The sequence below is a fragment of the Notamacropus eugenii genome, chromosome 3 (assembly GCF_028372415.1).
Source record: "Notamacropus eugenii isolate mMacEug1 chromosome 3, mMacEug1.pri_v2, whole genome shotgun sequence".
Classification (NCBI taxonomy): Eukaryota; Metazoa; Chordata; class Mammalia; order Diprotodontia; family Macropodidae; genus Notamacropus; species Notamacropus eugenii.
Genome location: NC_092874.1, coordinates 223,388,826 through 223,411,803, shown reverse-complemented (window position 1 = coordinate 223,411,803; position 22,978 = coordinate 223,388,826). Strand labels below are relative to the sequence as shown.

The following is a 22,978-nucleotide window of genomic DNA, read 5'->3' as shown; positions in this document are numbered from 1 at the left end:
TCTCTTGCTTAGAATTAAGCTCTTTAAAGGGAAGAACTGTTTTTTTTTCATATTAATATCCCCTGTATGCTTGACACATAGTAAGAGCTTAATAAATGCTTTTTTCCCCGTCCGTTTATTGGAACATAAACAATTCATTCACTAATGCTTACTAGAGGTATTAATAAAAGTACAAGGTAGAATTCTAATAAATCAGTTGTCAAGAAAGCATTAAACATGAGTCCTGAGATATGAATTTGAATCTTGTCTTATTTACTAGTTGTATGATTGAGGCAAATCACATGATCTCCCTGAGGTTTACTTACCTTACATGTTAAATAGGTACAATCATATTTGCACCAGCCCAAGTATTAAGCCTCCAGCTTATTCTGAGGAAAATGCCATAGAAAATTTTAAATCTCTGTATAAATGCTTTAGAAGTCTTTTGATATCTTAGTTAAATAGCACTAAGAATAATTTTCAGTTTTAAAATAATGAATTTGTAATTATTCTTCACTAGAATCCCAGGCATAATCCTTGATAGAAACATAGATGAAGAAAACACAAACTCAAATTACATGGAACACTTATGTCAGTACTATAACATATTGGTTTATATTCAGAGAAAGGTAAGTGGCTGGTGGGTGGTGGTATTGATGTGGATTTCTTAACCAGAGAAGACTTTATGGAAACAAACTTTGAGCCAGGTTGGAAAAAAAGGAGGTAACCAGAATAATGAAGGGAGTTGTTCTTGTAAGTTACGAAATAATGAGACTGAAGAGAGGAAAAAAGGATGGATATAGGTGTCCCTTGTGAAGATAGTAAAGATATGTAAGAGAAGGGAGCAGTGGGTGTGACGTGGACATTCCATTATTGCTAAACTCAGAAAGGTCCTTTCCTCCTTGAGTCCTCATTTCACAAGTGACATCACACATATATCTATAAAGGAAACAACATTCCCTTTTTGGTATGGCAACAGGTTCAGAGCAAGACCACGTGGGTGGTTGAAATGAGTAGATCCTTGAGTTTAATGATTTAGAGAGTGCTACTCAATCTAGGGGCCTTGGAAGGAGTTCCTTGGGTGCTTCTAGTAACCCTACGGCAAATCTGGCTGCGAATAATAATAGCTAGCTCTTCCTGATTAGCATAACCTGTTTGATTACTAATTTGTAAGTTATTGCAACTTTTTCTGTTGCAGTACTTGAGACAGCTAGATGGCATAATGGATATGAGTGCTGGTCCTGGAGTCAAGAAGACCTTTGTCCAAATGCTAACTGGGCAATTCACTTAACATATGTTTGCTTCAGTTTCTTCAACTGTAAAATCCTTGGGTTGTTGTGGGGATCAAACGAGATAATGTTTGTAAAGTGCACCACTTTAGGCAAGTCTGTTGGGTACCAGTTTCCTAATCTGTAAAATGGGAAATTTGAACAGAAATAACCTCCAATGTCCCTTTTCCAACTCTTTATCTATGATCTTAGGATCTTTATCATGTGTGGCTTTCCTAGGTTCCTTATTGCCCAGAGGAGCTCCTGGGGACACTAGGTCTTCTTCCTCCTTGCTTTGGATCTCCCTCCAGTGGCCAATGCAGGGCTCTAGAGCAGGGGTGGGGAACCTGCTGCCTTGAGGCCACTTGTGGCCCTCTAGGTCCTCAAAGTGAGGCCCTTTGACCAAATCCAAGCCTCAGAAGAGCTGCACTTGAGGACCTAGAGGGCTACATGTGGCCTCAAGGCCGAAGGTTCCTCACCCCTGCTCTAGAAGTTTTCGATCAATATTGACTAACTAAAAAGGGGGGCAGGGTTTCATGCTTTGCTTTTGACTAGCTAAGTCATTTTCCTTGGGCCCATTTGAAGCAATTTTATCTTCTGACATGATGAAAAGTGCTGTCCATTTCCAGAGAAAGACCTGGTGGAGTCTGAATGCAGATTGAAGCATACTTTTTCATTACTTTATATTTCTTGGAAATACTTACATGGAAGTGTGTTTTGCATGACTATGCATGTATAACCTATGTCATATTATTTGCCTTCTCAATGAGGAGGGTACGAGTAGAAAACTGGGAACTCAAAATTTGAAAAAAAGAATGTTAAAATTATTTTTACATGTAATTGGAGAAAAATTAACTATTAAATTAAAATTTTTAAAAATGTATCTTCCACTTTTCTTGAAATAGGGAAAAAAATAAAATTGTGTTGGCCAGGAGAATGGCAGCCTCTTATTCATATCCTCTTTCAGCATTCTCATTATTAAAATTTGAGCTCTAAATTTTATATGGCCAGAGAGAAAACTTACAGATGAACTAGACAAATTTCCGCAGGTCCTTCAGATTCAGAGGCATGTATACATCATAATTTTATCAGTGCTCCACGCATCTCATCAAGAATGCAATTGAGATTAATTGACCCCAACTAACCTTCTAGAAGAACAGAGATCTAATAGAAACCCCTGACCCTAATGACAGACCTGTCACTCTTCAGTGAACCTAATGGGAGATTTGTTTCTAATTCACTGCTGTGATGATAGTGTTGATTCAGAAGGAAAGTAACCCTTAGCTCCTGCCCGGTTCCCCATCACGCACTTCTGTACACGTCCCATTTCAACTCTGACCAAATGGTACAGAAAATGACTTAAGAATAAAGATTTCTCTACCTAATTAATAGCCCATTAATAATTAGAGATGACAGGTATATGCTACCTATCTACTTTTCCGTAACAGGTCAAAGATGAAATTTGATTGTCCTTGGGAGCCAAGGTGGGTGTGGGTCAGCTTTTGAATGAATTCACTACATTCAACTTTTTCTGCCTAGGGCTAGAATTTGAAGTGCTTATCAAAGTCTTATCGAAGGAGCCGGCTCAGGTCTCATATATAGGGGCAGGAACACACTCAGGAGAGAGCAAACCAGTTCTGCACCATGGGGAAGAAGCAGGCTAAGACAGAGGCTGCTCCCAGCTGTGAGTTAAGTAAGTAACCACACGATAGCCAAGCAACTGGGATCTGACTAAAGACAAAAGACACTCCAAGCAGGCAGGAGTGGAGGGGGAGAAATACTTTTTTCTCTGTTTTCTCCAGTTGGCTTTGAGTTCTCCTTTCTACCTCAATTAGACGTATTTGAAGAAAAGCCTCCTATCCTGAGGAAAACTGGGGCAAACTCTTCCGGCGGAATCCCAGAGGGCTGCAAAAATTCCCCAAATCTCTTTTCTGATTTTTGTGTTTTTCCTTTTATTTTCAGCAGAAAATTACTTTGGAGGCTAACGTCGTCTTGAGCCTCACTGCGGAGTGATTCGATTTGGTTTGTCTCTCTTGTGCTTCTGATCTGCTCCTTGAGGTCCTGCTCCTGTCTCTTTCCCACCCCCCTTTTTTGAGTTTCGCACCTAACTAATGGTCTTTTTCCGAGCAGCGAGCAGGCAAGGGAGCACTTCTATTTTCCTGGAAATGGTATACTTCCAAGTTTTATTTTTCTTTTAAGTTACCCCATCCTCCACAAATAGTGCTTGAGAAAAAAGCTTTAAAAGATCATGCTGTCACTGTATTTTATTATTTATTTTCCCTTCCCAAAAGAGGGCTCAGAAACCAGCTAGCTGGCCCCTGCTCTTCCCCCTTCCTGCGGCTTTTCACGCTCAGCGAAGGACCAGACACCTGAGGTCAGCTCTGGATGGAATGGAGCCATGTCCTGCACAGTAACGAGGAAAGGGGGGAGTTGTGCGGGGCGAGGGGCAGGGGTAGAGCGGAGAACCAGACCGGCGCGGGGCCCCGAAGTACAGGTGCCAGGTGCGCTACGCACAGATGGATGAGTCGCATTCCTCTCCGGGGTGGAGGAGGATGATACTAAGCGGTGGCCGCCCCGGGCACCAGGGCAGGCGGGGAGTTGTGGGTGTGTTTCCTCCCTGGGATGAGGCAGCGGGCAGCGACATCTTGAAGACGTGCGGTTCCCCAGCTGCACCGACGTGCTTGCTGTGGATCGAGATCCTGCAGATCCAGCAGAGTCTCCGGCCAAGGAGGGCCCCTGCACAAGGCTGCACTGCTTGCTGTTCTCGATCCGCCAGAGCGGATGCTCGTCCAGGGACTGCCCCGACCTCCTGCGGCTCGGAGAGCTGGACGGCCTTCCACCTGCGTTTCTCTCCTCCGGACGCAGCGGGGCGCTGCTGCCGAGAGTCGCGTGTCGTCTCTTTGACTTCGCCACGCGGCACACGGCTAGGGGATCCGGCCAATGAGAGTGCGCGGTCGCGGCCTCGCCGACCAATCGCACCGAGGCTCGGCGGGCCGGTGTGGGGGGAGGGGCGGAGGGGGGTGTCTGAGCCTGGAGCGCGCCGGCTGTAATGGAGGTACCGGGCCCGGGAGAACCTGTTTGTAAAGGGCCGCCGCGCAGGTGAGCTTCCAGGCCCGCAGGTCACCGCGAGGTCAAGGCTGGGCCCATTAGGGCCCGCGTCCCTGGGTGTCCTCCACCTTCCGGCGGCGCTAGCTGCTCGTGAGGCGGGGGGGGGGCGGGGGGTGGGGGCGGAGGGGAGGCGAAGGTGAAGGAGGAGGGTCCTCGCCGCTCCCCTCCCCCCGCCCCGTGCGGACCCCGTGACCCCCAGCCTGGCGCCGCCGCCGTGATCTCGCCCCAGGGCAAAGTCTCCCGGCCCCCCGAGCCCTTGGTCCCGGCGAGCTGCGCTGCCGTGGGACCTCGGCGCGCCTCGTGACGTGCGTGTGTGCGGGGCGGGGGCGGGGCCTCCCCTCCCCCTGAATAAGAGCAATGTGGTGGCAGCCGTCGTTTATAGAGCGCTTTGAGGTTCCCCCCCCCAAATGGTCATCTTATCTTCCTAAAGGAAGGCCTGCGAGGCAGGGGCTGGCGTTTTCCTCATTTTACAGAGGAGGAAACTGAGGCAGGCAGCGGTCTTGAGATCGGATTCGAACTCACGGCGCCACGTAGAGCCTTAAGAGCCGGGAAGCACGCGAGGCCCCAGATCGAATCACTGGCAGTGTAGTGCCTCAGTTTCCCCGTCTGTAAAATGAGATGTTCCAGGACAGGAAAGCCCCTTTGAAAGTTTGTTTTAAGGAAAACTGCAAGAAAAAAGTTCTTGATGTGTGGCAGGGCTGTTGGAGGGTTTGGTGGAAAAGGAGTGTATTTTTTTTTTGGCCCAAGTTGGGGATCGGTGGAGAAGGAAGAACATTTACAGCCAGTAAAAGGAAAAGCTAATAATCTGTCCCAGAAAGACCCGGACCGCCCCAGGGGATGACTGTTTTTTCTTCCTTGCCGGTCTTCTTGTGAAGGCTGGGGGCGAGGGGGAGATTTCCTGGAGGAGAGGGTTCCTGCTAAAGCTGGGGGAGGGGTTGGAATAGAAATCCTCTAAGATCTCTTCCAAGGTCTTAGTCACGCTGTTGGACCAAGGGTTTGACTTTGGGAAGCATCGGGTTACCGACTGTTCCTGCGTCCCCTTAGAGGTGCTCCCTCCTTTTCATGAGATACTTTTGGAATTCCTTTAAATCTAGTAAATCTCTAGTGAGACCTTGGGTATGTGCTTTTCCTGAGTTTTGATTTCCTTTGTTCCCTGTGTTTACTGCAACTTGATTTGAGATTATAGGTGGTCACCTATCCTCTCCCTAGGTTTCTATCTTCTCTCTTGAGCTATTTTGGATAACTAACCCATCAGGCATTTCTTAGGAGGTTTGTTTTTTTTATCAGACCACATCAGCTGTTCTCTTCTACACTGAGGTCATTTTGAATCAAGGAAGAAGAAATGCCAGGGTTGCAGGCTGTTGGCTCCTGTGTTCCAGGAACTGCTGCAGGGAGTTGAGGAGGGGATTTCCTGGAGCAGTCGGACCACATTTCTTAGGCTCTGTAGGGAGGCGTCTCTGGAGAGCTTGCATTGTAGCCCTTTGGATATTGTGTATGCAGATAGGTAGGCCCCAAGAGGATTGAAGGTCGTCCTAGGTCAGTGGATGGCATCCACACAGTGGAAATATTATTACTTTACCCGTATGTCCTCCTTTCCAGATTAAAGAATTCATTAACTCATGTCATCTTCTGATTTTCAAAAGATGTTCATGTTTTCTGTTTGATTTTCATAGCAACCCATGGAGTAGATAGTATCATTTTTGTTTCTAATAATCATAGGAGTAGAAATAACTGTGATTTATATAGTGTGTTCAGTACTTTTTGTATATTATTTCTCTTGATCCCTACAAAAAACCCCATGAGACAGGTCTGTAGCCATTAATAATTATGCTCATTTTATAAATGAAGAAATAGGCTCCAAGTGTCAGGAGTAGGATTTAAACCCAAGTTTTTCTAGATTTCATGTCTCCAGGTTCCATTACACCAGGTAAGGAAACTGTGAAGCTGGGAGATGAGCCTGGGGCACACAGCCGTTAGACCATACAGATGGGACTAGAGGGCTTCAGAATGATGATCTGGTGTTGCCTGGCATAGGAAGTGAGATTATTGGCTTGGGGTTTAGAGTTAAGAGTCTAGGGATAGGTGCTCCCTTCCCAAAGAGACCGCTTTCCCCTGTTATGCCTCCTGACCGATGTCATCCCTTCTGTGATGTTGAAAAACCTCTGCTCACCTCTGAAACTACTTGAGAGGCCATAATGAAAGATTTCTGTTGCCTGATTTTTCCTTCTTCCAAGAAAGATGCTATTTATTTAGTTAACACTGACAGTAACTAATCCCTAAATGAGGAACTTAGAATTTGCAGATAAGGAAGCATTACTTATTTCAGCACTGTGCTGCACAGTTTCAGCTGAAATTCACATAACCATGTGGAATTTAGTTACTTAACTCTGGAATCAGACAGGCAAATTAAATTCTTATGACTAAAAGTCTGCTGATGGTATGATGAGATTGCAGAGCAGTCTCTTCCTGAAATATATGGGTGAAGAAAAGGGACAAGACCTTTAAAGGTGAGGTGAGGTGGAAATGATTTTAAGACTGCCAAACATCACTGGACAAATTTGTTTGAATTCAGTCAAAGGGCCACACTTAAGGACCTAGGGGCCACATGTGGTCTCAAGGTCTCAGGTTTCCCACCCCTGGAACCATTAGGTTGAACTTCAGTAGAGGTCAATGTAAAGTGACACTTGGATATAAAAAATCAACTTCCCAGGTACAATATGGGAAGTCATAATTACACAGTAATTGATTTGATAAAGATCTGGAGTTTCTTTTTCCCCACCTCAGACCTTTGTGTTTTGATAAAGGCATTTGGAAAAGTGGTCAGTGGACAGGCACGGGCCAAAGCCAAGAAACAAGACCTCTCCGTCACAGTTTAAGTCAGACCTCTTATAAGCTTCCATTTGTCCAGCTGTAAATTGGGATATAATATAAAAGTGCGCCATACTTAATTAAACCTTTTAGTTTAATTAATTTGGAGTGGAAATGGAAAATGTAGAAAGTCATATCAGAACATAGAAATGGTTTCTGGCCTTTTTTCTGGGAATGATAAAAGTCTAATTATAAAACTCTTATAACCAATATGCATAGTCAAACAAAATCCGCATTGACCATATCCAAAAATGTAACATATACATCCTACCCAGATGTCCCTGCTGTATGTAAAGAATGTTTTTAATAAATAAAATAAATATTTTAATAAATAAAAATGAGAGAGGAGGAATGGGGAATGGAAGGGATAAAGTGGGTCAGAGAAAGAGACAGAAAGAAGAAGTATCTCAAACAGGATTTGAACTTGGACCTTCCTGATTCCTGGTCCATTATTCTATTTATTGTCCAACTTAGCTGCCTGGGTACTGGGAGAGAAGATAACATTATCTCTGAATTCTTTGCTGCAGAAGAGGCTCAGCATCTGAGCAGGTAGAGAAACATGATCTATCCCTGATTGAGGGACACTTTATTTTCCTTATTTATTCAAATAATAAAGAGGAAAATATGTAAGCAACATTGTTAAGGTCAGTTTTGTGCTGGAGGAAGAGGACATTTTTTATTTACCCTCTTTGTTCGAAAGAGGGCTAAATCCGACAGTCTGTTTGAACACAAAATTTGGATGGTACAATAGGTAGAGTGTAAGACCTGAAGTCAGGAAACCCTTAGTTCAAATTCAGTCTCAGAACACCTAACTGGCAGTGTGACCTTGAGCTAACTTAACCTTAAGCTAACTAGCTGAACTATTCACTTAACCTTTGTTTGCCTCAGTTTCCTCATCTGTAAAATGGAAATAATAGTAGCAACTGCTTTGCAGGGTTGTTGAGTTAAATGAGATAAAGTATTGTAAAGTGTTTAGAGCAGTGCCGGGCACATGGTAAGCACTATATCAGTGTTAGCCATTTTACTTCTCTTACTCATATTTGATAAGGACAGAATCATTTTGGTGGGGGAGCTGGTGAGAGGGTCATCTTGCTTCTGAAGCCAAGGGACTGGTCTAGGGCAAAGATTTTTTTTTTAGCCTTTTTTGTATCCTGGACCCCTTCTCTGAATTTTTTTTTATATATATGAAATAAGATACATAGGAATCAAAAGGAAACCAATTACATTGACATAAAGATGTATTTTTTCTCTCTATCCAAGTTCATGGACCTCCTGAAATCTATCCACGGACCCCTTTTAGGTCTGTGGACTCCAGGTTACGATCATCTGGTCTAGCTATATTGATAACCTAAGGAATTTCCGATTCCCTTCAGACTTGGGACACTATTGAATCAATAAGCCCTAGGTGAAGGTTTTGAAATTTGGATTTACAGCCTCTTTGCAATGATAGTTCAGCAAAGCAGGTTATTCTCAAGGAGGAAAATGATTGTGGTTGGAATGGGAGTAGAAGAGGAAATGCATGCTGTGAGGGCCGGGATGAACAAAGCTCTGGGCTTTAGCCAATTAAGAATGTGACTATTGCACTGGAAAAGGGAGGTATCAGGAAGGTTGGGATGTAGTTAAGGACTGGAATATCCAACAAAGAGTGGGTGTAGAGGTTATGAGGTATGGGTCTCTTAATTTGAAGAGTCTTTGGTTGGCAAGTGTTCTCCACTCCCTTTCCACTTGCCTGGCCCCTTTCCTAGATACGTTAGAATCTTTGTTATCAGCTGTGCTCTTCAGACATATTGCTCTTGTCACCCGCCTCTAAGCTCACATTTTTTACTCTTGAACTCTTCACTGGGTCAGAGTTTCCTTGTCAGTGTTCAAGAGGATAGACATCTGGCTCAGGTGAGAAACTAGCCCTACTGTTGGAAGGAGGTTGTGGTTATTGCGACTCCCAGAGAGCTGAAGTTAGCCAACCTAAAGAAACTGACTGTATTTGTATCCTAATGACCAACTGTGGGAGAGAGTGGGCTGACCTTAGCTCTGGCTGCTGTGGGAGGCCCTGGCATCCTTAAGAACATTGTACAATAGCTGGATTGTACCTGGTGAACAGGGTGTGTTTGTGTGGCTGTGGATCTGGGAAGTGCCAGTCTCGCCATTAATAAGTCTTGCTCCTGCTTTGGATGTTTTCAGAATGATTCTTAGCTTGAATAAGCAAGAGTGGTCCTATCTACTGTTGCTCCCCCAGTAAGATGAGAATATGGAACCTCTGGTTTCATTTAGCTATTTTATATCAAAGTTTCTTGAGGAGAAAAGTAGGACATTTTCAAAATTTAACAGATTTTGTAACTGGACATTTCATATGATTTTTTTTTTTTTTAGTAGTTTTTCAAGTGGTCAGCTGAGTTTTGGAAAATCTTAGTCTAATTACTTCCAGGGAGTATTTTATAGAAGTACAACAGAATCAAAGGGAGTAATTAATTATTCCTAATAAAACAAAACTATTTAAGTGTTCCTACTTAACAATACAGGGCACAGAAAACCAGTAATTACCACCATTAGTCCATTGGACTATTGCAGTATCTTTGAAGGAGTTATTGAGCCCTTAAGGTCCCAGAGCCTAGGCTAGGGGTTCTCAAATGTGGCTTCAAGTTTGTATTCAAAGGGCTTCACTTGAAGACCTAGTGGGGGCCACATGTGGCCTCAACGTCGCAGGTTCCCGGCCCCTGGCCTAGGAACTTTGTGAAAAACCCCTCAATAGCTGCTAAAGGCTTATGAAGGAATAGGATTTATTTCATTCCCAGAGAATAACATTTTAAAAGAGGAATGTAGAAGACACAGTGTGTTCTTCAAGGTCAGATGAATTTCTGTATGAAATCTTTTTACAGGCAGTTCTTAGCATGGATCTATGCCTTGCTTCTTAGAGCCTTCATGCACTCATTGGATAAGTTGCACGATGGTAACAAACTTGCCACCTAGATGGCTTTTCCTAAAAGGTTCCCCAAATTCCTCTCCTAATAACCAGCTAATTCTCCTATGCATTATCCCCAAGCTCCAAATGATCACTAAGGTTAAGAAGTCTTCCACCATAAGCTGCCTTGGATTTTGTTTAAGGTTTCAGGAGAGATTTATAAGGAAGGAAAGATCAAAGACAAAAAAAGATGAACAGGAAAACCAGAAGCAAGTGACTTACTCAGATTGTCACAACTGAATCATTGTCTTAAAATTAGATACTATAATCTCTAGATTGGAAAAGAATAAGCCCAATTTTGAACAGTGCTTTAAGATCTGTGGTGATTTGGGATAATTTTTGAATGCCTTTGCTTAAAACAGAAATTTATCTTGAGAAAAAGAAAGGTATTGGTTTAGACTTCTAGGCAACCTCTGATAAGCTATCCAAATGAGCCCCTCAAATCCTTTCTAAATTCTAAGAATGTAAGTAAAATTATTGTTAATTAATGTTTGTGGTAACTAAAGCATTAATTTTAGACCAGGCACATTTATGATACAGTGGAGTTCTATTTTTTATGTGTTATAATATACACTTTGTATAAACTAGGGTATCTTATGAAATCAATTTTGTCTATTTAAAAAGATTGAGAACATAAATTTTCCATTTACATTGTCATCATTTTATGTATTTTCCTTCATTCTATATCATTTCATATATAGATCTTTCTGTGGTTATTTGAAGTCTTCATAGGCCTAACTGCAGTTGGTTTAGCTATTCCCCAGTTGATGGATATCTACTTTGTTTCCAGTTCTTTGCTGTTTAAAATACTTGGAGGTCTATGGAACCTTTCTTTTTATTTTTTGCCTCCATGAGATGTGGGATGTGGGTCACAGGGCACAGTCATTTTAGTCATGTTCTTAGCACAATTCCAATTTGCTTTCCAGAAAGTATGGACCAATTCATAGCCCCACTCAGAGTGCATTAGTGTGTCTTTCTTTGTAAAGCTTCATCATTCACTATTCCTGTCTTATATCACCTTTCCCAATTTGCTAGGTGTAAGAACAAACCCCACTGATTTTAATTTGTATTTCTCTTATTAGTGGTTTGAAGTAATTTTTATACGGTTGTTAATATTTTGCAGGTCTTTTGAGAACTGCAAAATATTAACATTGAACATTAATTATTCGTATCCATTGGGAGAATGTTTTCTATTTTAAATGATAGAAGTTTAGAGTACCAAATAGATATCAGTAAAATTTCTTCCAGTGTTATGTTCGTCTCTGCTTCCCAGAGAGCTATCCCATATAATAAATATGGTTTTTAAGGAAAAAAAGCTGGGGGGAAGGGAGAGGAATCAGTAAAACCAATCAAGGCATTGAAAAAGTCTGCAAGTATATGCAGTGTGCACTTCCAGTGGCTTCTCCCAGTCTGCAAAGGAATGGGGCCAGGGAGGCTCTGTCTTTTCTGCATAGCCATACCTGTTGTCTGGGATTCTGCTTTTTTGTTCTGGTTCTTTCTTACATTTTTGTAGTCCTTTTACATTGTTGTGTGTATTGTTTTCATGGCTTTGCCTCCTTCATTTTGCATTAGATCTTGAACATCTTTTCATGCTTCTCTGTATTTATTATATTTGTTATTTCTTTTCACATGCATGTGCCATAATTTGTTTAGTTATTCCTCAATTGATGGACATCCACTTGTTTTCAATTCTTTGTCCAGCTTTATTTTAAATGACAGATTTTGGGTTACATTTTAGACTTAATTTACAAAATCACCAATTGCAAAATTGCCTTTTTGGGAAATAGTAATTACACATTTCTCTTTGTATGGTATACAAAATACTATTATTTTTATGGCGAGTTTTATTAGGAATATCACAAAGCAGGAACAATGGAATTTTTCTTAATCTATTCTAAATTTTCCTCAGAATCTTCACAGACTGTATGAGTTTTGTTAATAAATGACAAGAGCAATGATGTCCTGAGAGTCTTGGGTGTGCCTAAGTATGCATCTGCTCTATAGATAAGAGAAATGGGTTTCATTCACAGCCATAATCATGTTATGCAGTCAGATGCATAAGCCAGTGTTTTGGCCAGCAGATGGGTGGGGAGTTCATGAGAAGTTCTTGAAATTCAGTTTAACAGTTCAATTCAAGGAACATTTCTGTGTGTGTGTGTCTCTGTCTCCCTGTCTTTCTCTTTCTCTGTGCATCTCTGTCTTTGTCTTTAACTATACCTTTTGTTTTGATATCATTCCTTTCTGAATATATTTCGCCCCCAACCCCCTTTTCTACCTAGGGCCTTTCATTATACTAATCATGTAAAAAGAAAAAAGAGACAGTTGGAGAGGGGGTGGTTCCATTATGTGGGCAGAGCTGACCTTGAAGTCCAAAAGCCTGAGCTCACATCTTGCCCAGGTATTTCAGGTACTGAACAATACCTCTAGGACCTTGGGCAAGTCACTTTACCTCCCTCTGCCTCAGTTTCCTCCTCTGTAAAATTAAAGATTTGTGCCAAACAGCCTCAGAGTGCCCTGGCAGCTCCAAATTGATGTTACTGTAGCTGGGTCTGATGGTGTATAACATATTCTGTGCTAGGACTTAACCCCAGCAGTGAAGAAAGAGGGTCATTTTCTCAATTTTTCTTTGGGGACAAGCTTGGGTGTCATCATTACACATATATTGCATATTGTTGTATTATGCTTTTCTTTTATCTTCTGGCAGGTTTGTGTAATTCTTTTCCTGCTTCTGCTTACTTTATCCCTAATTAAGTCAAGTTAAAAAGCACTTATTAAGCATGTACTATGCTCCCTGCATTGTACTCAGGGCTGGGGGTACAAAGAAAGGCAAACCCAGTCCCTGCTGCTGAGGAGGTCACAGCCCCTGGGGGCAGAACTGATGAGTTCAAATGTGTCTCCCCCTGTTTCCCTTCATTCTTCAAGTTCATTCACAGGAATATAAACTTTTGTTTAGCTATTTTCCTGCATGCCCACCCCACTTCATTTCCAATTCTTTGCAAACACATAAAGTGCTACTATGAATATTTTGGTGAATAGGGAAACTTTCTGGTTTTTATCTCTTTAGGTGGGGGAAGGAGGGGAAATGGTTCTAACTGTAGGATCTCTGGGTCAAATCTTTTGTTTTTTTTTAACTGAATTCCAAATGGTTTTTCCAAATGGTCAGACCAATTCATAAGACCCCCAGCCAGGTATTGGTGCGCTGATCTTGCCTAGACCATTCAGCATTACCATCTTTTGTCATCTCTTTGTCTTTACATCTGAAGTCACCACTCTAAAATTGTTTTAATTTTAATTTCTCTTATTAGTGATCTAAAGCAATCTTTTATGTGATCAGTTAGTTGATTTCTTTTTTAAAGAGCTGTTCATATCCTTTGATTACTTACTTATTGATGGGAATAGCTCTTGTTAAGTCTCTAGCTTATGTAACTGACCCTTATCAGATATTTGATACAAAGTTTTTTTTCTGTCAATAGCTTCCCTTTTTGTAGCAGCATTGATATTGGTTCATGCAAACATTTTTCAGTTTCATGTAATTGAAATTATCTTTTATTTTCTGTTACCTGTCCCTTGTTAAGAATTCTTCTAGTTATAGTTGTAAAAGATACTTTCATTTTTTTAAAATGAAATTTTAATTGTTTTCAATTAGCAAAAAACTCCCTTTTCTCCCTTCTACCCTTGCTTAATCATCTTTGAGAAAGAAGAACAAAAATCCCATTATAAGTGTGTAATCAAGCAAAATAAATGTCAGCGTTGGTCATGTTAAAAATGTGTATATGTTTGTGTTTGTGTCTATGTTTGTGTGTCTTGTTTTGCACTGTCTTTCACTGTCATTAGTCCTCTGGAAGCATGATTCATTGTTTATGCTGGTTAGAATTCCTAAGTCTTTAAGTATAGTACTTTTATTTTTGTATGAATTGTTATCCTGGTTCTATCACTTTACATCAGTTTGTAGAGATTTTCTAAGTTTTCTCTGAAACCATCATTTCTTATAGCACATTAGTTTTCCATCACATTTACATACCTTAACTTACTTGCCCATTTTTCCATTGATTGGTACCCTGTCAGTTTCCAATTCTTTGGTACTACAAGTGCTTTGGTACTATAGATATTTTTGTACATCTTTAGAGTCTATTTTCCTTAAGATTAATTCCTCTCTTAATTGATTCTCTCTCAGATTCTCCCTTCCCGTCCTATTTCTCTGCTGAATAAAATGTATTTCTATAGGCAGCTATGTGTGCACATACGTTCTTTCCTCTTTTGATCAATTGAATCTGTGAAGTTCAAGTCACCCTCTCCCCCACCCCTTCCTCCTTTTTTGTATAGATGTCTGCTTGCTTACCTTGATTATGTAAGATAATTTTCTCTAATTGTTCTCCCTTTCCATTCTTTTGAGATCATTATGATATAACAGAATCACTTCTAGTCCTAATTGGACTTTTCTCTGTGACCACTGATCGTGATAGAATTGAGAGGACACATATTATTTTCCTATATTAGAATGTAAGGAGTTTATCCTTGTGATTGTTTATTCATATTTACCTATATTTCTCTTGACTTATGTGTTTGTACTTCAGCATTTCTACATAAATCGGGTCTTTTCATTATGAATGCATAGTTCATTAAAAATCAGTTCTCCCTGGTCCTCCCTCCCCCTTAAGCTCTTCTTGTCTATAAACCCATGTCCTTTGCCTTCTGGAATACAGTCATCATATTCTAAGGTCCCCACTCCTTTAATAGTGGTGGCCACTAAGTCATCTGGTCCTGTCTGTGACTCCTTGCTACTTGAAATCTTTTTTTCTGGCTGCTTGCAGAATTCTTTGACCCAGAAGTTCTGGATTTTGGCTGTGATATTCCAATGGCTAGCAAATTCTTCAGTTTCCTTTTATAATTTCTTTAAATATAATGTCTATCCTCTTTTGGGGGTAACTTTCAGTTGATACTTAAGTTTTTCTCCTTGTTCAGTTTCCTTTTATAATTTCTTTAAATATAATGTCTATCCTCTTTTGGGGGTAACTTTCAGTTGATACTTAAGTTTTTCTCCTTGTTCTGTTTTCCAGGTCATTTGTTTTTGCTGATATACCTGAGACTTTTTCTTCATTCTTTTTTTAAGTATTTCATGTCTCATGGAGTCATTATCTTCTATTTGCTTCATTCTGATTTTCAGAGTTTTGTACTTTTGTTTTTGTTCCAAGCTCTTAATTCTCTTTCCAGTTCTTTCTTCTGTAGCTCTCCTTTTCAGTTTTTTTTCTTAGTGCTCTCATTTTACATTTATAAAAACATCTTAAGTCTTTTAAAAAAAGTTTTTAAAAATTCTTTTCATTTCTTCCTGGAATTTTAGTCAAATTCTCACAGATGCATTTTTCTCTAAAGCTTTGCTGATAGTCTTTATTCTTCTGAGCTTGTGTTCTGGGCATTCCTACCACCAGATGGTGGGACTTTTTTTTTTTTTTTTTTGGGTGGTGAGAAGGCAATGGAAGGGGAATAAACACTTATTAAGCTCCCACTATTGCCAGACAGTGTGCTGATAATAAGCTAAGTGCGTTACAGATGTTATATCAGTTGAACCTCATAACAACTCTGAGGTACGCACTATTATTATCCCCAATTTATCGTTGAAAAAACCGAGCCACAGAAAGGTCAAGTGACTTGCCCAGGGGTCACACAGCTAGTTAGTGTCTGAGATCGTATTTGGACTCAGGTCTTCCTGATTCCAGGCCTAGCACTCTGTTTACTGCATCACCTTTATTAAATCTTTATGAGGAGATTCTTTTTTGGTCGTTTAGGGCCAGGGTCTACATACTTCTAGAGGGAATGACTCAGCTGCCTGCTGTTGCTTTCTTGGGATTTTGAAAGTTGTGTTATTTCAGGATCTCAGGGATAGCTCAGGTTGGGAATCTGTTAGCTTTCAGTGTTTCCAGAAGGGCCTGATACTGGGCAGGTCTGATGGCTATCCAACCAAATCTGAGCTCTGCAAATTCCTGCCCTGGGTTTGGGTCTCAGTAATAAGCCTGTGGGCTTGCCTCCGTTGGAGTTTCAGTAGACTGCTGTCGGACCCATCTAACTGTGAAGGTCTGCTGGTAACAGAACCACAGGTTTCCCTTTGGACTGGAATTCCTCTGTAGGCTTCAGTCTGGACTAAGAATGGAACTGAGACCTCCTTCTCTTCTCGGGGTTGGCCACATCACTTCTGTTGCTTCTCAGTTTGTACTCTTACTCTATAGAAATCCTAGAATTTGTGAACATTTCTTTTTTAGCATTATTATTATTATTAATTTAGCTCTTTTCAGTTTTCTACAGTCACTTCATTAAGTCTTAGATTTTCTCCCTCTCCCTCCCCTCTTCCTCCCCAAGATGGTGTGCAGTCTTATATGGGTTCTACACATATGTTCTTATTTTCACATTAGTCATGTTGCATAGAGCAGTTAAAATGAATGGGAGAAACCATGAAAAAACCAAAACAAAACATGACATAAGAAAAAATGGTCTGCTTCATTCTGTGATCCAATTCCAGTTCTTTCTCTGGATGTGGAAGGCATTTTGCCTCAAGAGTCCATTGGTGAAGGGCTAAGTCTACCAAAAAATTCCTCACACACTGTGGTTGTTGCTGTGTACAAAGTTCTACTGGTTCTGCTCCTTTCACTCAGCATCTATTCATATAAGTCGTTCCAGGCCTCTCTGAAGTCTTCCTGTTTATCATTTCTTATAGTACAATAGTATTCTATTACATTTGTATACCACAGCTTGTTCAGCCATTCCCTAATTGGTGGGGATCCCCTTGATTTCCAGTTCTTGGCCACCACAAAGAGAAATGCTATAAATATTTTTGTACATGTGGGACCTTTTCCCATTTTTATGATCTCTTTGGGATACAGTCCTAGAAGAGATATTGCTGGGTCAAAGAGTATGCACATTTTTGTAGCCCTTTTGGCATAGTTGTGAACGTTTCTTACTCCAGAATTCCACCTCCACATGTAGGTTCCACCGTCAGTGCACAGTCTAGATTGATTCTCTTTCAGTCCTTGGGCATTAGAATGCTCCATGTATTGCGCTGCTGGCCCCAATGGCCACAAACCTGTCTCTCGGTGCTAACCCAGGACTTTTTTCTTGGATTTCCTTATCAGGCTAGTGTATTTTCTAGGTCTGGAATTTGGGGGGATGGGTGGGGGTAGAGGGAGGAGCTCTCTGTATTTTTGCTGCTACTCCTTGTATCTGTCTTGTACCTCTATCCATTTATCCATTTTCCTCTATTTTTCTTTCTTCTTCCTTTTTTTTTTTTTTGGTATGTGACCTTTTATATTTTAGTTAAGTGCACTTTTGGACCTTATGGTAAAAAATGATGTAAGATACTGGTTTAAACCTAATTTTTGCCAAATTCCTTTCCAATATTCCTAGAGATTTTTGTCAATAAGGACTCTTTTCCCGAGTAATTTATATTCTTGGGTTTATTAAACACTGGGTTATTGACTTCTTCAAGGAACTTTTATTAAATATATCTAGTATATGCAAAAACACTGTAAAAATGAGAGGAAATGGAATTTCTATAATAATGTAACTTCAGATTATGGCCCCTGGATTTATTGCCTTTGTACACATAGACTAATCTTTTGACTTAAGCTCAACACAACAAATGTCTTCCACTTACACTGTTTTAGAGCTTCAATGATAATTTACGTAGAGTTTTATTAGAAAGTTGACCTGACCTTCCCAAATCTTAGCCTATAAGCCCCTAGTGTGTTATTTTTGTTAAAACAAAACAAAACAAAACAAAAAACACCCAACAATAAAAACAAACCTTTTGCAATCTTGGGAATAAAGTTTAATGATCCCTCTTTCCCTACTTTTTATCTAGAGTGAACAAACCACCTTTTAACTTTTAGACACAGATGAGATAAAATAGTTACATTAAACCTAACTTAAATGGCTGTGCTAGGGCTATCCATTGCAGGATAATACTTTCTTTTAGGGGTGAGGATTAGAAATGCATAGGTGATGCACCCAAAGACCAAAGCTTTTTGGGGCAAGAACTCACTACTTGACAAGTTGATGGGAAAACTGGAAAGCAGGTTGGCAAAAGCTAGGTAAAGGCCAATATCTCATACCATCTACCAAGATAAGGTCAAAATGGGTACATTTAGGCGTAAAGGATGATATTATAAGTAAATAAGGGGAGAATGGAATATTTTATCTGTCTGATTTATGAATAAGGGAAGAATTTATGACCAAACAAAATAGAGAGGATATTGGGAAGTAAAATGGATAATTTTGATTACATTAAATTTTAAAGGTTTTGCACAAACAAAACCAATGCAGCCAATATTTCTGAAAGAAAACAGGAAAGTATGTGGGGTGCAATTTTACAGCAAGTTTTTCTGATAAAGGCTTTACTGCTTATATAAGGATGTTCAGTCGTTTCAGTTATGTCTGACTCTTCATTGACCCCCTTTGGCAAAGATACTGGAGCCATCCAAGAGAGAGAATCATTTATAATGATAAGAGCCATTTCCTAATTAATAAATAGTCAACGCATATAAAAGGCAGTTAGGTGGCACAGTGAATAGAGTGTCAGACCTAGATTTAGGAAGACTCCCCTTCCAGCGTTTAAATCTGCTCTCAGGCACTTACTAGCTGTGTGACCCTGGGCAAGTCATTTAACCTTGTTTGCCTCAGTTTCTCATCTGTAAAATGAACTGGAGAAGGAAATGGCAAACCACTCCAGTCCTTGCCAAAAAAGTTCTAAATAGGCTTGTAAAGAGTGAGGTTATGATAATCAAAGCTATCTATAGCCATGTAAAAAAATATTCTAATTCACCACTAATTAGAGAAATGCAAATTAAAATAACTCCCAAGATACTACCTCACATGATAGGAAAGAAAAATGACATGCTGAAGTTGTGATGGAGTTGTGAGCTGTCCAGCCATTCTGGAGAACAATTTGGAACTTTTCCTCATGGGCTATAAAGCTGTGCACACACTTTGACCCAGCAATACCACTACTATATCTTTATCTGAAAGAGATCAAAGAAAAAGGAAAAGAAGCTATATATCTATATATATCTATATCTATATATATACACAAATGTTTATAATAGCTAATAAATAATATAGATATATATAGATATAGATATATATAGATATATATATACACAAATGTTTATAATAGCTAATAAATAATATAGATATATATAGATATAGATATATATAGATATATATATACACAAATGTTTATAATAGCTAATAAATAATATAGCAGCAAATAATTGGAAACTGAGGGAATACCCATCAATTGGGGAATGTGACATATGACTGTGATGGAATCCTACTGTGATGTAAGAAATGATAAAAAGGGGGTGGTTTCAGAAAAGCCTGGGACAATTTGTATTAACTGATGCAAAAGGAAGACTAGGAGAACATTGTATGCAATAGACAGCAACTTTGTAATGTCTGCTCAGTAGAATGATTCAAGACATTTCTGAAGAAGTCATGATGGAAAATGCTATCCACCTTCAGAGAATGAACTGAAGAACTCTTGAGTACAGACTGAGGCATAATTTCTTCACTTTCTTCATTTTTCTTTTCCCTTTTTTTTTGCAATGCAGCTAGTAGGGAAATATGCTTTGCATAATTTCACATTGCTTCCCTTCTCAGTGGGTGGGAGAGGGAAGAATTTGGAACTCAAATTTTTTTGTAAATGAATGTTACAAATAAATGATAATTTTTTAAAAAAGAAAAATGCATAAATGTTTTTGCTGCAAATGCAGCTGTGTGTCAATTTCTGACCATTTATATGTCTTATGTGTAGTCACTAATACAAGGAAGTGAATCTTGAGTTGGTAAATGGGACTGTCCCACTGAATAAAACTATGTAATATTGAATTACTATTTCCTTATAACCCAATTTAATGGAGATTTAGAGCCCAAAGGGAATTATGTCCACTAAACAATCTGTAGAAGATGTAGTTGGGGGCTTAATGACTTTGGTTTTATAAATTATAGTCCACTTTCTCTTCTCTTCCTTCCTTTCCCTTTGAATATAGGAGGGCAATAGATATGTAGCCTTGAGGCCGAAGAGAGGAGGCCAGGCTCTTTGTACCCTATCTTACCCTGGTCATAGTGTTTTCTTTTTGCCATAGATTTTTAAAATTGCTACTTGCTAAGCTAATGCACTTTTCCAGGTGCTGTTTTTGCTTTCTAGATTATGGAAAAACAAGAACCTCTACTATCCAGAAACTGGTATAGAGAATAATTCCAGGAAGACAAGTTTTCCAGATACCATATTATTTTTTTTTCTTTTCAAGACAGATCATTTTAAAAAGGAAGTATTACATAATTCCTTTTAAAAGAACATACCAATGTATTTGCCCATCTTTTCTTCATTTTCAGTGTTCTTGCTTATAGCAGCCACACTTTCTGCTGTTTCTCAACTGTGTTAAACTTGGAAACCAAATTGGGAAAGAAGATTTTATAATAAAAATAGGTTTTTCTGTCTGAGCGAGGGCCCAAAGCACCTTCTGAATAAAGTGCATGAATTTTATGACCCATCTCTTCTGACTACTCAGAGCCCTTTTTCTTTTTTAAAATTTATTTTCTGGTTCTGGGCTCTGTTTTGGATATGTAAGATTGCCAGATAATTGAAGATAGGTGAGCTGTTAACTTTAACAGACTTGAGATGGATTGGCTGTCATCATTCTTAAATAGCTTTTTAGAGTTGAGGCCAGTTGATTGAGGAGTGTTATTATTTAGCAGCTGGACACCAGAACAGGAGATGTTTTAGGGATGACCATTTGTATGAACATCATTATGTATTAATTACATTGGTGACATTGGAAAGATAGCCCAATTCTAAGCTGACAGGGTCACAGAAAATTTAAGTAGGGCAAAAAGGCTTTCCTTGTGGCAAATTCAAAAACTTGCCTATCAGAAACTAGAAAACTGTCCCTAAAAGAGCTACAGAGTATCAGCGCTGAAGAACAGGAACTGTGAGAGGTCAAAATTTTTTCAATATGAAAAAGAAGGGGCTAAAATAGGCTGAGTATCACTCAGAGCAGAAAACTTAGTAGTTCCCTATGGTCCTACAGGACTGAACAGAAGGCAGGAAGGCAGCAGGGACTTGAGTTGTAATGAGAACAGATGTGAAGGCCTTAACTATTAAGAAGGATTTACATGCTGGAAGAGGCAGCCAAAGTGGGGTGTGACTCTTTGTTCCTGGAGAATGGGAGAGGCAGCCATCTATATTTAGAGAGTTTGGGTTTAGGGAAAGATAGCAGCTGTACTAGTTAAACTCTTAACTTTTTTAGACCTCTAATTCATATATGATGCATGTTTTCTTACACATGGAATGTTTAATAAAGTAGCACTGCAATTGTATGATTCTGTGACTAATATAAGATGAATTTGCCTGTTTGAAATTACTCTCTTCTCCAACTTGTTAAATCTTGATAGCAGAAATATTTTGTACAGATTTGAAACTCATTTCATTTGATTAGATATTAGTTTGATCAAACTCCAAAAAGAATTTTTCAAACTACTTCATATTTGTTTATGACACTGTTTATGAAGTGGGACATTGGGGTCACGCCGACTTGTAACTGTTGACAAGTGCTGATCCTCTGCCTATTTATTCTTATTAATTTTCTCTCCCTTTTGCAGAATCCTATTCTAAGTCCTCGGATGTCCCGGGTTCCACCATGACATTAAGTGCTAATGAGAAGATGCCTGCTGGTAATTTGAAGCTTTGTGTTAATTATTGAGAGTGTTCTAAACAGTTTTGTAAATCATCTCTCCCACCCCCTTCCAGAATTTTTCCTTCTGGATATAACAATGATGTCCTTAAATTTGTTCTCCTTTTAGGCAGTAAGTTAAAATGGATTGTCATCATGCTAGGTATATTGTATTTCTGGTCTGAAATGGCAGAGGCTTGAAGAATGAAGTTACAGGCTGACTCTGGAGCTATAATACCCTGGTTAGGCTAGTTAGCAATTTCTGCTGTTTGTGGTTGATTATGGTCATCTTTGATTTTCTCTTCCAGACCTGGCGCCCAAGGCACCAGAATGTAATTGAAAACCTTGACTGCTCTCTGCTCTCTCTGGCTAGAGCAGTTGCCTTCCCTATTGTGATTGTGAACAGTGGAGGTCTAAGATGTTTATGAATATGTAAGGAGAGTGTCTCCCTTTGGTTACATTGGTTCAGCTATCCTGAGCAGTAAAACTCAGTTCAAACTCAGAATTCCTGGTAGAATAGAATTCTACTCTCTTTCAGTGCTTCTTAAACTGTGAGTCATGAGGGGAAAAAGTTAAAGAAGCCCAGAATTCTAGATCATCCTGGATCTACTGTTTTGAGCTTTTTACTGACTCTAAAATGATGATAATAATAGTGAATGCTTTTATATAGCACTCTCGAGATTTGCAGAATGCTTTTTATTATCTCACCTGTGTGGTAGGTGCTATTATCCCTGAGGAAACAGACTGAGAAATTAAATAACTTGCCCATAGCTTGTAAATAGCTAGTAAATCCCTGAGGAAGCCTTCAAACTCAGGTCTTCCTGACTCGTAGCCCAGTGCACTCATTGCTTTGTCCATTCTGCCACTCAGGTTGAGCTTCTCCTCTACCACCTTTATCTTCCCCTCCAAAAAAACTTGATGTTATGGGGTCACAGACTTGATCGGTACGCTCTGAGCAAACGTGGGCATGGTGGTGGCTTTGGGAGCCTGGTCGTGGCTTTGGGAGCCTGGTCTTCATGAATAAACTGAGCTGACCTCCTCCCCCACTCTCCTAACCTCTGCACCCTCCCTCTAAGATAATT

The 22,978-nt window shown here is 39.8% G+C and overlaps 1 protein-coding gene across 8 annotated transcripts in view; it reads left to right on the top strand.

Moving 5' to 3' along the window:
• The first annotated feature begins 2,891 nt into the window (after nucleotides 1-2,891).
• The window catches only part of SLC11A2 (solute carrier family 11 member 2), a 46,964-nt gene continuing 26,877 nt past the window's right edge, over nucleotides 2,892-22,978 (top strand). For 3 of the 8 annotated variants that reach the window (XM_072654692.1, XM_072654691.1, XM_072654688.1), the window contains exons 1-2: nucleotides 4,278-4,366; nucleotides 21,826-21,897. Coding sequence is in view for 7 of the 8 variants with exons in the window: in XM_072654691.1 (XP_072510792.1) it covers nucleotides 21,864-21,897 (34 nt within the window). In the remaining variant the exon portion in view is untranslated. Of the gene's footprint in view, nucleotides 2,941-4,255; nucleotides 4,367-21,825; nucleotides 21,898-22,978 lie in introns of those variants that run through there. The other 5 variants (XM_072654687.1, XM_072654690.1, XM_072654686.1 and 2 more) reach the window with 4 other exon arrangements.